This window comes from Electrona antarctica (genome assembly GCF_951216825.1).
Source record: "Electrona antarctica genome assembly, chromosome: 6".
Taxonomy (NCBI): Eukaryota; Metazoa; Chordata; class Actinopteri; order Myctophiformes; family Myctophidae; genus Electrona; species Electrona antarctica.
Genome location: NC_136811.1, coordinates 1,179,794 through 1,195,701, shown reverse-complemented (window position 1 = coordinate 1,195,701; position 15,908 = coordinate 1,179,794). Strand labels below are relative to the sequence as shown.

The window sequence follows — 15,908 nt, the reverse complement described above, 5'->3', positions numbered from 1 at the left end:
TCCGGTGACAAAAAGTACCGTTTATACGTGTGGTGGGGGGGCTCAGAGTGCTCCCACTAAGGAAAGTAGGCTTTCTAATGACACAACCCGCCTTTGTTTTGGTGAGTAGCAAAAACGTTCTTTTTATTTATGCTAAAGACGAGAGGCTGGTCTGCATTCATGCGAGCTCCGGAAGTTGAGAGTAACATACTGTATCTCTAAATGCAACGCAGTAGAGCTATGGACCAGAGCTAAATGCTAAATGGTAAATGGTGCATTTATATAGCGCCTTTATCCAAGGCGCTTTACAGAGATTGTGCATTACATTCACCCATTCACACACACATTCATACACTGATGGCAGCGGAAACCATGCAAGGCACCAACCAGCACATCAGGAGCAATTAGGGGTTCAGAGTCTTGCTCAAGGACACTTCGACTCTGGGGGAGCCCGGGTTCGAACTGGCGACCTTGCGGTTACCATCCAGCCACTCTACCCCTGGGCCACCCACTGCCGCCCCTAGAGCTAGCTAAAGCATAACATAATGCTTTAAAACACCAGAGGGGGTTTCCCGTTCAGAATGGGTTTAACCCATTCAGGCCTGACGTCAAAAAAGAAAAAAAAAATGTTTTCTAAATCATGAAAATTTTCGGAAAGATTTGAGGCACATTTTAACGATTTTTCAAAAATAGCAGACCTACAAGTTCATAGCGCGCCACTCGGTGGCGCGCTATGAGCTTGTAGATCTGCTATTTTTCAATAGCTAAATTATAACATAATGTTTAAAACACCAAAAGGGGTTCCCGCCCAAAATGGGTTAATGGTTAATGTGGTTAAACGCTAACGTGACATGGATGCGTTCCAGGTCTCAATGGATTAAAGGGTGACCTGACGTAGTAGTGGGCCCAGGTCTTGTGTTCCTTGCCCCCCGGTCGCCCCTTCAGGGAGCCCTTCCCGGTCAGCGCACCGTTGGTCTTCAGCCAGGCGGGGGCGCTCCACGCACTGGCCAGCAGGGACACGTGGCCAGGAGACAGAGCCTGGATACGCTGCAGGAGAGGAATCTGTAGAGAGAGAGAGAGAGAGAGAGAGAGAGAGAGAGAGAGAGAGAGAGAGAGAGAGAGAGAGAGAGAGAGCAGAGAATCAACCATTTAGAATAGGGATGCACCGAAAGGGAAATTCTTGGCCGAAACCAAATACCGAATATAGGAAACAATTGGCCAAAAAACGAATATCCGAATATGATTAATATTATATATCTTTTTTCCTACCATGGCCGTACCTTAAATCTACCTGATTTATGGCAAAATAATGGTTATGGCAAAACTTAACTTAAATAATAATCACTATTATGGGCCCATAAAACATATATTCAGCTCTTTTGAATACATTAATTGCATACACTATTCTGTGATATATTTTCTGCCTATTCGGGCCGAAACCGAATAGGCCGAAAATGCATTTTTAGCCATTTTCTGCCGAATATTTTCTGCGGCCGAATATTCGGTGCATCACTAATTTAGAGTTTCTCTACTAATTGTACTTCTTTCTTTTCAAAATCTTTTTATTTCCGTTTTATAACAGTATGGGTGTCAAGTCACAGGTTCATAGAAAAAATAAAATATCAGATTTTAGTATCAGTGACTGAGTTAAACAAACGTAGCCTACTGTATGAATCACAGAGATCGTGGGCAGACATAATGAAAAGACTGTTATTGTGCAAAACATGCCCCTTCAAGACAAAAGAAAAACATTTTCTCCCCTTCAAGTCCCAATTTAGTATAGCCAATTCCCAATTCCCCAGCCTCTCTACAAGTACTCCATCTCTGCTTACTAATTGTACTTCTAATCTTGACCTTCGGGGTCATGATTCGTGTCAGATCCTGTGTGTAGGTGAGAGAGAGACATGACCTTTGACATCAATCTAAATGTCTCAATAGGAGTTGTGCGACCTCTCCTCCTTTCTGCTCAAGTGTGTCTCCCGTGGTCAGACTCCCCACTACCGGTGTGTTGCTTTTGGCTGCAAATGTCTATTTTAGTCATAGGACTCCATTTTCGTCACCGCTAAACCCCTTATCCCTAAACGTCTTTGCCTTTTTTTACTATTTTGCTAAACATCACAACGTGTCAATGTAGATTGGCTAGTTGAACTAATCAAAAATGTTTTTCAAAATAGTAAAAAAAGGCAAAGAGGTTTAGGGATAAGGGGTTTAGTAGTGACGAAAATGGAGCCCATAGTCTCTTGAGTAGTTTTCACTTAGTTTTAGTAATATTTTAGTCCCCTGGAATGTTTTAGTGTAAAACGACTAAATATTATAAGATTTTAGTCGACTAAATCGTCTAAATCGATGTGTTTTGGCGGGCCTTGATGCCGCCGTAATGGCTGATTTCACACTTTCTGAAAATAGCCGATCTACAAGCTCACAGCATGCAACTCATTGTAAAATGACTTATACTGGATCTCTTGTCCACTAGTCCCTTCCTAACAGTTTTAGTCTAGTTTTTATTTGTCGACGAAATTGTCAATATATTTAGTCTTATAGTTTTAGTCATCGTAGCTTAGTTTCCATTTAGTTTTCATCAGTGAAAAAAGGTAGTCGACGAACATTTTTTGTCTTAGTATTAGTCGATTAGTCCAGGGGTTCCCAACCTTTTTATTGTCACGGACCGGGCTGACAGTTCATAAAATGTTCGCGGACCGGCAAGAGGGGGGGGGGGGGGGGGGGGGGGAGTAACGTTCTCAAGGAAGACAGTTGACTGGACCTTAAATAGGCTACCCGCTGCTATATTATTATTATTATTATAATATCACATCATAACGTCATTGATTAAATGGCGTTATATCAGCAAAGTATGATTTTTTTTTAAAGGTTAGGCTTAGGCTATGTCTTTTTCAGAAGAAGAAGATTACTTTGATTATTTAACTAAAGTTTTCCACATATGTCCAGAGTGACGCACACATTACTTTACCTGGGTACTTTACCTACATCATCTTCTGATACTTGAATGTTTTGACATGAAATCATAATCCTGTACCGTCACCGCGTGTAGTGTTTTGTCTCATTAGCGCGAGCGACCGTGATAATATAGGCTGCAGCTGTTGTTGCTGCTGCTGCTGCTGCTCGCTCAGCACACATGAACGGTAAAGATAGATACCAAGGATCGGTCAGTGATGTCACTATTATGCTACGCAACACTGAAGTAACACGGACTCGACGCCGTTTATAAATCAGTCACTGACTCGTCCGTCCTTGGTATTTTCATTCGAACGGACAGAGTAAACTTTTGGAAAGTAAGATGTGTCAAAGAATGCCTGAAACGCTGCATTTGCATTCGAATGGGTGATTAAGGGTCGCGCAGACTCGTGCTCTACGCGCAACGGCAAAATCCGCTGCCACTATAGTTCTCAGGTCTAGTGTTTCTCCTCTCGTTTTCAAATGGATTTTTGGGATTCCCTCCTCGCGTACCAGTGGCACATGTCCCGCGGACGTACCGGTGGTTGGGAACCTCTGGATTAGTCGACACCTCCCCACTACCGGTGTGCGCTCCAACCTCTTTGTTCATTGTATTCATTCACCACATGAACCCTCTACTGTAGCTCTATGCTGTCTGGGGTGAATAATATTTGGTGAAACATAGCTCGGACGGCACGTTTGTGAGCTTGTAATGTAGATCGTCTATTTTTTTGGTGAAGAGATTACGACACAATAAATTAAACGAACAGTGTGCGCAGGCCATGTTATTGCAGCAGTTTGAGGAAAAAACACATACCAGCAGTCAGTTAACAGTCTAATAATTGATAAACAGCACAGTGTCCAATTCATTTCCCTGAGTTCAGCGCCTTGAACGGTAAATGCTGAATGGTGCATTGTGCATTACATTCACCCATTCACACACACATTCATACACCGACGGCGGCGGAAACCATGCAAGGCACCAACCTGCACATCAGGAGCAATTAGGGGTTCAGCGTCTTGCTCAAGGACACTTCGACACTACTGTAACTCTGGGGGGAGCCCACAGGGTTCGAACTGGGAACCGTGTGTGTGTGTGTGTGTGTGTGTGTGTGTGTGTGTGTGTGTGTGTGTGTGTGTGTGTGTGTGTGTGTGTGTGTGTGTGTGTGTGTGTGTGTGCGTGTGTGTGTGCGTGTGTGTGTGCAACCTTCATGTGTGTGTCCTCGGGGGCCAGTGTGAAGTTGTGGAGGTCGTAGTCCTCTGGTGTGTCTGCGTAGGTGTAGAGACGGGTGGAGAAGTCACAGCTCGCCATGGGCACGCGAACCACACTGTAGCCTATACCTGGAAACACGCACACGCGCATGCACACACACACGCACACACACACAAACGTTGTTAGTCATGAGGAGACACATTATGCGTAATGAAGTGTTCATGACTGTCGGGCCAAACGTGTTCCAAATGTGCGTTCTAATTTGCTATAGCAGCCCTCTGTATAGCTAATAAAAGGCCAGTCCACATGCCACTGGTCGCAACTTGCAACTAGTTGCAGACTAGTGCCGCACAATTAATCGAAGAAGAAAATCGAGATCTAGAATTCTAGATTCAGACACCTAGTATGCAATCTAATATTGTGAAGAATCGTGCAGCACTTAGTTGGCTGTCCAATTAATTTTAGAAACTCTTATGTTTTTGTTTATGTTTTTTTAATAAACTAGACCTGTACGTGCCCGTCGCAGTCGGCCACCGACCTACTTGGGAACGATGCAACTTGGGAACCTAGTGATAAATGTTGTCATAGCACCCGTTTTAACTGTCAGCCGGTGTCCCACATGGAGATCTGTGTATGTGCCTGTGTGTGTGAAGACTGCAAACTGAAAAGTGTACTTGGCAATCAATTCGGCCCACTGGCAGAGCCTGATTGGTTGAGCCTCAATTGGCTGAGGCAGAGGCTGGCAATTGCACAGGTGAAAGGAGCTGGCCTCATTAGGCCCACTGGCAGAGCCTGGCCCAGGTGAAAGGAGTTGGCCTCATTAGGCCCACTGGCAGAGCCTGGCCCAGGTGAAAGGAGTTGGCCTCATTAGGCCCACTGGCAGAGCCTGGCCCAGGTGAAAGGAGTTGGCCTCATTAGGCCCACTGGCAGAGCCTGGTCCAGGTGAAAGGAGTTGGCCTCATTAGGCCCACTGGCAGAGCCTGGCCCAGGTGAAAGGAGTTGGCCTCATTAGGCCCACTGGCAGAGCCTGGCCCAGGTGAAAGGAGTTGGCCTCATTAGGCCCACTGGCAGAGCCAAACGTCGCGTGAGAATCGTGATTTCAATGATTCTTGTGGAGGAAAATCGAGATCCACATCTGAGCAATGATGTGGGGATAATGGTCACAAGGAGTTGCAGTGCAACTGGTTTGCGTTGCGACTCATTGGTGTGGACTGGCCTTATATTAGGATATAATACATTTCTCTCTCTCACCTGTTTGGCATGAACCTCTACTATTCGCAAAGTTTCCTAAAAAAGAGATGGGTCAATTACGACAGAAGTGCAAAATATCCTATGATAGGGGTCAGTGTTAGAACCACGCACACCATGCGCAGGCGCACGCACGCACACATACGCACGCACGCACGCACGCACGCACGCACCTTCAGAGGAGAAGTACTGTTTGAGCAGCTGGGTCTGCGTAGCGGGGGACAGAGACAGGATGTTGATGGCTGCCGCGTCCGTCATGGCCCCTCCGAACCCCATGACCCTCTGGTACTTCTGGTAGCCCACTATCGTCAACCTCAGCGCTGGAACACACAAACACACGCACACGCACGCACACGCACACACACGCACACACACACACACACACACACACACACACACACACACACACACACACACACACACACACACACACACACACACACACACACACACACACACACACACACACACACACACACACACAATACTAGTGTGTATATTATCTGTGTTTATTTTTTAATTTTTTTAAACTTTGTTTATTGGTTTTTTCACAGAAGCATTATTGAAACACTGGAGTTGAAAAATAATAAATGGTGGCATTAACAGCTTCTCTTAATAAACCCCACAAGTATACCGTACAAGAATAAAGACATTGAATTTTCACCCCAAAGAAAAAGGACAACAGAAAACAAGACAAAAAACAGGATCAATAAAAGTTGAAAAATAAAAGGCATACAAAAACAGACAAAACAGTACACAACATCCTATAAACAATCATAAGTACACGATACTTTTATATCAAAAGTCGAGCAGACCTCACACATCCTCAAGCAGAGACGGATTCAAATTCTGAATGAATTGAAGGAATGGACCCCATATCCTCCGGAAGACCATTTAAGGAGTGTCTAATCTTCTCCAGTTTTAGTTTTACACAGTACAAGGTGTCCCTAATCCAGTGAGTGTGAGAAGGGGAAGTGGGGCGATTTCCAGTTGATCAAGATTAGTCTCCTAGCTAACAGAGTGACAAAAGCCAAAACATCCCTCTCTGGTTTAGAGAGTGACGGTACTGAGGGGAAAACACCAAACAGAGCCCCCAAAGGTGTGGGCTCCACTCTCTGCCCGACTATCGTTGATAAGGAATTAAAGATATCTGTCCAATATTTGTGTAGAGAAGGGCAGAGCCAGAACGTATGGATGAGGTCTGCCGACATCTATCACGCTCAGGAGACACATCATTATAAATTCTAGAAAACCTGGCCTTGGTGTAGTAGACACGGTGTAGTAATTTACATTGAATAAGAGCATGCCTCGCACAAATAGAGGACCCATGTACCCGATGTAGAATTGTATCCCAAACCTCCTCAGTTATCTCCTCTCCTATGTCCCCCTCCCAACGAGCTTTTAAGGAATCCAAAGACTCCGGGCGCAAACAACAAATCTCATCATAGATGCATGAGATTGCACCCTTCAAGGTTGGCAACGGAGTCAGAAGAGTGTCTATAATAGAGTCATTAGGTAAATTTGGAAACGTGGGAATCTGTGTTTATTTTTAAGCCATAAATCTTCGTGTTTGAGCACAAAATGCATTTGAGAAGCCACAAATGTCTGCGCTTCGCGCGCACACTGTGCAGTAGTTGTGGGCCCCCCGGGGGCCTAATCTAATTGAATACCCTCTGGGTTAACCGAAACATAATGTTGTTTTGGACTCACTGTCCAAAACAGTGAGTTTGGCCGACTTTCAGCTCGGCCAGGTCACAGTGGTGGAATTGGGCCTGTCTATCCGAGCCATCCGTTTTTTTTTGTCATAACTAAATCAATCTATAATAATTCATAAAAAGACGGCTTGTGCGCGTGCAGGATTTTTGCCCGTTTTTACGTTATCGCGGCCTGGCGCTAGCTAAAAATGCTACAACATGCTAACTTCGATGCGAATCAATCGCCCGATTAACGCGGATTAAACTAAACTCGCCTTTACGGCTCTGGCATGCTGGACAGAGTAACGGTAAAGCTCGTCTTTACGCCTGCAGCACGGAAACTGTTTGAAGTTTTAAGGGGGTCGGCGGCCGATTACAGATAAATTATTCTAGAGCTCCTTTGGCATGAAAAAGGTTGAGCACCGCCGACATAGAAACGGTCAGGAAACGGATCAGGATTTAGAAGACATTTGTAGGATCTAGTGTTGTTTTCGTCGACTAAAACTATGACACAAAATGTTCGTCGACTACCTATTTTTAACTGACAAAAACATAAAAACTAAATAAAAACTAAGCCATGATGACTAAAACCATGACTAAATATACTGTCGATTTTGTCAACAAATAAAAACTAGACTAAAATGTTAGGAAGGGACTAGTGGACAAAAGATCCAGTATAAGTCATTTTACATTTGAAAAATAGCCGGCTATTTTCAGCAAGTGTAAAATCAGTCATTATAACGACACCGAGGCCTGCCAAAATACATTTTAGTCGTTGTTGTTGTTGTTTAGGACTCACTGTCTCCCGTGGTGTCGTTGCGGACGGGCCGTTGCTCCGCCTCCAAGCGGCGGCCAGCCTTACTGGTCAGGAAGGACAGGAAGTGGCCGGCAGGCGGCAGGCGCACCGGGCCCACGCTGTCACAGTACGTCCCGTTGCACGCACACACCACCGAGCCATGGCCGAAGTCCACGGGCACGCACCGCTGGGCACCTGAGGGACGCGCACGCACGCAGGCACATACACACACACACACACACACGAAAGTAAATCCGTTCATCATTAGATGGTTCTACTCCATGTCAACAAACAGATCTCAACAGGTCATGGTAAATTCAGTACTCTCTAGCTCTAAATTGTGTAGCACAGGTGTGCCACAAGGGGGGGTGAGTTCACCATTTCTTTTCACTTGCCTACACAAATGATTGCATTTGAGTAGTCAGCCAAACAACTACATCTTTACATTTTCTGATGACACCGTAATTGTCAGTCTGTTGCGGGGTGTTGAACGCCCTGTGGGTTATATCAGTGAGATCAATAACTTCAAAGAGTGCTGTGAATATAGCCATCTTGTGTTAAACACCACAGAAACAAAAGAGATGATCTTCGATCCAAAAAGGTGTCCGCATCCATGACCCAGTGGTCATGAGGGGGACACGCAAATTGAGCAGGTTGTACCCTACAAGTACCTGGGGATCCAAATGGAACAACCAGCTCAAATGGAATCGGAATGACTTTCTCCGCAGGCTCAGGCTCTTTGGTGTGAGCAAGGGAGTCATGTCAACGTTCTATGACGCAGTGCTAGGTGGCATTATTAGATATGGCATGGCTGCTTGGTTTGGGACACTTCTCCATCTCTCCAGACAATCTTTGAGAAAACGGTGCTGATTTTTTTTTTTTTCTTTTTACCCAGGGAAGTAGCTGAGCACAGGTTCTCATTTTCAGCAATGCCCTGCACATAGAAACACACACACACACACACACACACACACACACACACACACACACACACACACACACACACACACACACACACACACACACACACACACACACACACACACAGCGGTGTTGGGTGAGTGATGACAATCACTTCCCCACCCAGATTGTTCCTGCCCGTCCGGGGAATCGAACCGGCAACCTTTCGGCAACAAGGGTGCTCCTCTAACCCTTAGGCCACCGCTGCCCCAAATCAGATCAGTCTGTCAAATAGAGTGTTGTCTGATCCTTCACATATTCTATCTTCAGAGTATGAGCCGCTACCCTCTGGTAGACGTTACAGAGCGCGCCGTTGCAAGAGCAACCGCTTCAAACTTTCGTTCCTTCCCACTTCAATTGTTCTACTGAACAACCAACACATAGTTCATAGCTCGTAGTGGATTACTTATTGTTCTTATTCTTGTGTTATACTCATACATGCTTCTGATTGCTAATTTGCACAGTTTCTTATTATGTGACACACTTGTGATACTATACCCTGTGAATATTTATTCCTTGTGAATACTCTCTGTGGTATTTTTATATTCATACACTTCTCTTGATTGCTAAATTGCATTCTACTCATGTATTGCAGTATACTGTACCTATTATTGAGATAATAATAAATATTGATAAAACTTTATTTGTATAGCACCTTTCGTGACATGAAATGCAGCCCAAAGTGCTTTACAGAGCAATGGAGAAAGAAAGAAAAGAAAAGCAAGGCATAACATTAAAAAATAATAGCAGTAATGGACATGAATAACAAAACAAATTCAAAGATCAATTAAAAGCAAGAGTGTAGAAGTGGGTCTTGAGCTGTGCTTTAAAGAAATGTCTACAGAGGCTGCCTGTCGAAGGTACAGTGGGAGTTTGTTCCACGCCGTCGGCCCCTAGAAGCAGAAAGCTGCTTCCCCGTATTTTTTAGTGGCTTAAGCCTGGTTTGTCTGTCTCTCTGCAATGTCTGTACAATGTGTGTATTGTCTGTGTGTGTGTTTTTAAAAACGTTGATGTACTACTGCACTTTGCCCAAGACACTTTGTCCCTCGTGAGACAATAAACATCCATGGTATGAAAACAATGTTAAGGAGTTGCTTCAATGAAATATTTGCTTTAAGCTGAAAACGATATGTTTAATGGTGTTTGTTTGTGTTGTTACATTTATCACGCATGCCGTTACAATTAATCCGATATGCGCAGCAAATGTAACACTGGAAGAGCGCCCACGTTCGGTTTAATAACTTCCGACCTGTTTTATCAATTGAGAAACTTGAAGTGGTTTATGGTAGCAGACATGTGTAGGTCCGTTGCCTGAAAATATTACATATGTAGATGAACGGATCTCTGAGTAAAAGAGTGAAACGTGCAAAGTGTTACAACCGTGGCGGCTCTCCCCCTCATCTCATCTCATCCCATCTCATCTCATATATACACACACACACACACACACACACACACACACACACACACACACACACACACACACACACACACACACACACACACACACACACACACACACACACACACACAATTACTTTTCTTTTCTAAATGCAATAATTAAACTATGGCTTCCAGAAAGAGAAAGGCTGTAGTTTCTATCTGCTTTGAATCCATATCGATGATGTCACTGGTAGGCAGGTTTCTGAACTGTCCACAGCCTGAATGGGCAGACAGAAATGCCATTGTATAATGCGTGTGTGTGTGTGTGTGTGTGTGTGTGTGTGTGTGTGTGTGTGTGTGTGTGTGTGTGTGTGTGTGTGTGTGTGTGTGTGTGTGTGTGTGTGTGTGCATGCGAGTTAGTGTGTTACCTGTGGTCAGTCCAGTTGTGAAAGCGACCAAAAGAAGTGCTGCTTGTAATGACATCGTTTCGTCTGCAGGGGGCAGTAAGAACTCATCAGTACAGTGTAGTATAAAGTAGCCTACCTCTGAAGTCTAATAGTAATAATGTATAACATTATAGTCATCTTTTTCATTAATTAATACTATTTGGTCTTATTTCCTGGTCTTAAAGCGGTATTTACTTCTGGGGACATTTTAACATCTACGCTGGCTTTGGTGCGCACCCCAGCTGCTAGATTCAATATGTAGATATTTGATCTTAAATTGATTACCCCCCCCCCCCCCCCACACACACACACACACACACACACACACACACACACACACACACACACACACACACACACACACACACACACACACAATGACTGAATGAATCAATGAATACTTTGCCTATAAACAGTTTGCAACAAAAAAAAATACAATAAAAAATAAAAGCACATGGTACACAATTTAAAAACTTAATAATAATTCATATTTATGCTGTACCTCCCTCCTACTGTATATCCCATTTTCAACTGTTTTTTTTATTATATTTTGACACTTTGAAACTATAAGTGTAAACCGCGTATGCTTTCTCCTGCCAACAAAGCTCATTTGAATTGAATTCACATGCAAATTAATAATACATTATGCACATTAATATAGCCTATAATGACACACGCACGCACGCGCACACGCGCGTGTACACACACACACACACACACACACACACACAGGTCCATCACTGTTGCGCTGACCGACACAAAGCATTCACAAAAATACAATATAAAGGTGAGAAGAACATTACCTTTTTAGAGCTTGTTGTGTCATGTGAGGTTGATTCAAATCTTTACATTGTCAATAGCCCGTGTGTTTGTCCATGACTGTGTCCAGGTTTTACAGCAACAGCAGAGTTTAATGTTATATGATCATATTTTAGGAGGTGTAAAGTTCTCTCTGAGTTTGAGTTTTAGAGGAAGAGAGACCGGCTGTGTTGTTGTTGTAGTCACGTGACCTGGATGGACATGACGGTCACGTGGGGGGGGGGGGGGGGTGGAGATCACGTGAACACGCAGTGTGTGTGTCATAACGCCAGGGCTCCACCGGACGCGTTGCGTCTCCGTCGCGTCGCGTCAAAAAACGCACCGGTTCAATTTGAATGCACGCGTCGCGTCTCCGTCAACGCGGGCAGTGGAGCCACCATGGAGCCACCCTTCATTGATTAAAAAGGGAACATTCCCTGACGGTGACGGAGACGCGATGCTGACGCGCCCGGTGGAGCCCCGGCGTTAGCCACCAGATGGCGCCAGGGTGGAAGGAAGGGAACAGCAGCTCTGTGGACATAATGCACTGGTTCCTTTTAGAAATTGACACTAATTAGCCCCGCGGACCCCCATTTGAAAAGTTATGCCAGGGACCCCCATAAGAGAAGATTTGTATGGCTCTAGGCTCAACCCGTTTAATTTCAAGAACCACCAGTTTGACATGCATTAGTCTACGGACCCCCCATTTAATGGCATTTCTAATCGCTGGGACCCCCAATTTATATTGTAAAATCAATGTTATTTTAACTATGGGAGTGTACACTCTCTGAGTTACAGACCCATAAGGGTCCATTTGGTTCCTACTGTAAAATTATCATTCAGCCGGGGACCCCCTGGAACTCCCTCAAGGACCCCTGGGGGTCCCCGGACCCCACTTTGGGAACCACTGCCTTAGAGTATATGGTTCTCAAACTTTTGTCATGATGTCAAGGAAGGACCCCCAAACTGACAAATATATCAGGAAAGATATGCCAGAGACCCCCACCATAAGATTATTATGGCTCTAGCAGTGATTCTCAACCATTTTAATATCAAGGACCCCCAGTTTGACCTGCATTAGGCTACATAACCTCCATGCAATGGCATTTCTATCTCTGCCTGGGTTGGGACCCCAATTTACATTGGAAAATCAATGTCAATTTAACTCTGAGAGTGTACAAATGGACCCAATTAAATGTGTACACTCTCGGAGTTACACACATCACACCCATAAGGGTCCATTGGGTTCCAAACTATCATTTAGCTGGGGGCCCCCGGGAACTCCCGCCTCAAGGACCTCTCAGGGGCACACCACTTTGAGAGCATAATGCAACCTTTTTTTTAATATGAACAACTTTATTGAAGATGTTCAAATAATACATTAGTAAATGGTAAATGGTGCATTTATATAGCGCCTTTATCCAAGGCGCTTTACGGAGATTGTGCATTACATTCACCCATTCACACACACATTCATACACTGTTTGCAGCGGAAACCATGCAAGGCACCAACTAGCACATCGGGAGCAATTAGGGGTTCAGTGTCTTTCTCAAGGACACTTCGACAGTAACCCTGGGGGAGCCCGGGTTCGAACTGGCAACCTTACGGTTACCATCCAGACACTCTACCCCTGAGCCACCCTGGTTTGCAATTCCTTTGAGGGGTTCCAAAATGGACGGAGCATAAATTACGCATTTCGTTGTTGTGGAAAATAAGAGAACACAAAAATGAACCTAAACAAAACACAATTCCAGACATAGATCACTTTGTTATGTCAGTACATGGCAGCCTGTGTCAATAGGTGTACTGCAAAGTTCCCCAAAGTAACAGGCGTGGGGTGCATAGGCTACTTAGTTTAGACTAGTCATTGGTTAGGTTTAGGCCAGGGTGAGGGTTTGAGATAGGTTGTAGTTGTAGGACTAATGACTGGTCTAAGTTCTAACCAATGACTAGTGCCACGTACACAGCGTGTCTATCAATTAATTATATATAAAATTAATACAGTCAAGCAGTGTTGTTTTTCGCAGCAAGTTTTGATTTTAGTTTTAGTCATAGTCTCTTCTTGAATAGTTTTAATTTAGTTTCAGTCACATTTTAGTCACCCGGAATGTCTTTAGTGTTAGTCTAGTTTTAGTTGACTAATGTCATAAGATTTTAGTCGACTAAATCTACAGTTGATTTGGTCGACTAAAATGTATTTTGGCGGGCCTTGATGCCGTCGTAATGAGTGTTTTTACACTTGCTGAAAATAGCCGATCTACAAGCTCACACCGCGTTGTGAGCTTGTAGATCAGCTATTTTCAGCATGCAACCAAGTGTAAAATGACTTCTACTGGATCTCTTGTCCACTAGTCCCTTAATTCCTAAAATTTTAGTCTAGTTTTTATTTGTTGACGAAATTGTCAGTAGGCTATATTTAGTCTTAGTTTTAGTCATCATAGCTTAGTTTTCATTTAGTTTCCGTTTAGTCTTCGTCAGTGAAAAAAGGTAGTCGACGAACATTTTTCGTCTTAGTTTTAGCCGACAAAATCAACACTGCCTAGTGCAACACAGCTTGTTGTTGCCATACAATAAAGTCTATCAATGAATTATACATAAGGCTAAAATGAATATAAGTACAGTCAAGTCAACACTAGAATAATAACGTTACAGGCCTCTGTTGAACGCCAAGGTTACAGGTCACTTTACAGTTTTTACAAAATTGTTTACCAAACAGGACTTCCAACAGGGTCCCCGGCTGGCCCCTAGGGGGTCCTCAGTTACTATAAAGGCCGGAAAATCTTTAAATCATCATAGGTCCATAGGACCTATACGGTATTTGTTATTTCCCCCACATTAAACTTGAACCCTATTCCCATTGCAGCGCGACGATACGCTGTGAGCAGCGTGGCAGCGGCAGCCGAACGGATTGCGGAGCGGTCTTGATACCGGAAGGTCGCCAGTTCGAATCAGCGGTCCGACACGTTAAAATTACCACCGCTGAAGTGCCCTTGAACAAGGCATTGAACCACTACGATGAAATGTTCTATGAGCAGGGCCTGGCTGGAAACAAGTTCTTGAGCTTAGCCCAGATACCCTGGGTAAATATAGTAATCATTTCATTTCATTTCATTTCAGCTTGTAGAGTGACGAAGAGCTTTGGTGTGTAGACTGTAGTGTAGACTCTAGAGGGGGAAAAAACAGCAGACAAGTACAGAGCCCAATATGTCATACAATATGGTGTAGCAGCCTCTGCTTTGGCCTGAGAAGCGTTGAAGAGCCCTGGCTTATAACCGAAGGAGTCAAAACCTTGCACACATAGCCTACCTTACTGTGTAATGTACCATGTACCTGTCTAAATACTTCACTAAGATACCCATGTACCTGTCTAAATACTTCACTAAGATACCCATGTACCTGTCTAAATACTTCACTAAGATACCCATGTACCTGTCTAAATACTTCACTAAGATACCCATGTACCTGTCTAAATACTTCACTAAGATACCCATGTACCTGCTCTCCCTGCTCTCCCTGCCCCTGAATCCTTTGCTCTTCTATCCCCTGATACCGCCACAGATCTTCTTTTCTCTACTCTATCCTCTTCTCTCGACCATCTCTGTCCCCTCACCACCAGGCCTGCACGCCAAACTCCACCTGCCCCCTGGTTGTCGGACTCAGTGCGGACTGAGAGACGGAGCCTGAGAGCGGCTGAGCGCAAATGGAGAAATGGCAACCTCCTGGAGGACCTTCTCACCTTCCAATCTCTCATTTCTACTTTTTCCTCCTCTCTATCAGCTGCTAAAGCTGCTTTTTTCTGCACTAAAATTCAGGCTTCTGCTTCCAACCCTAAAAAACTCTTTGAAACGTTCTCCTCTCTCCTACAACCACCACCCCCTCCTCCCTCCTCGTCCCTCCTCCCTGACGATTTCGCCAACTTCTTTGACAAGAAGGTGAACGATATCTGATCCTCCTTCCCTCCTCCCCCGGCTGGTGCCCTGCGCACTACCCACACCCGTCTGCCTGCCACCCCCCCCCTCTCTACCTTCATCTACTCCTCTTCCCCCCCCCCATCCCCTCTCTATCCCACTTCTCTCCCCTCTCCCCTAACGAGGTCCTTCTCCTTGTTACCTCTAGTCGCCCCACCTCATGCTCTCTGGACCCGGTCCCATCCACTCTGTTGCAGTCTATTGCACCTGAACTTCTTCCCTTCTTAACCCACCTTATTAACACCTCTCTGACATCTGGCTACTTTCCCTCTACTTTCAAGACTGCCAGAGTCACCCCCCTCCTGAAGAAACCGACACTTGACCCCTCTGAGATCAAGAACTACAGACCGGTTTCCCTTCTATCCTTCCTATCTAAAACTCTCGAACGTGCTGTCTTTAAACAACTGTCCTCCTATCTCCACCAGAACAACCTCCTGGACTCCAACCAGTCTGGGTTCAAAGTGGGTCAC

At 44.6% G+C, this 15,908-nt stretch overlaps 1 protein-coding gene across 2 annotated transcripts in view; it reads right to left on the bottom strand.

The window, feature by feature from the left end:
• The window catches only part of gba1 (glucosylceramidase beta 1), a 31,463-nt gene extending 19,847 nt beyond the window's left edge, over window positions 1-11,616 (bottom strand). The window contains exons 1-6 of one of the 2 annotated variants that reach the window (XM_079503259.1): window positions 11,475-11,616; window positions 10,654-10,716; window positions 7,886-8,077; window positions 5,566-5,712; window positions 4,139-4,272; window positions 869-1,041 (exon numbers count right to left, since the gene is read on the bottom strand). In XM_079503259.1, the coding sequence (XP_079359385.1) occupies window positions 869-1,041; window positions 4,139-4,272; window positions 5,566-5,712; window positions 7,886-8,077; window positions 10,654-10,708 (701 nt within the window). In that variant the 5' untranslated portion in view covers window positions 10,709-10,716; window positions 11,475-11,616. Of the gene's footprint in view, window positions 1-868; window positions 1,042-4,138; window positions 4,273-5,565; window positions 5,713-7,885; window positions 8,078-10,653; window positions 10,717-11,469 lie in introns of both variants that reach the window. The other variant, XM_079503260.1, reaches the window with a different exon arrangement.
• Between the last annotated feature and the right edge of the window lie 4,292 nt (window positions 11,617-15,908).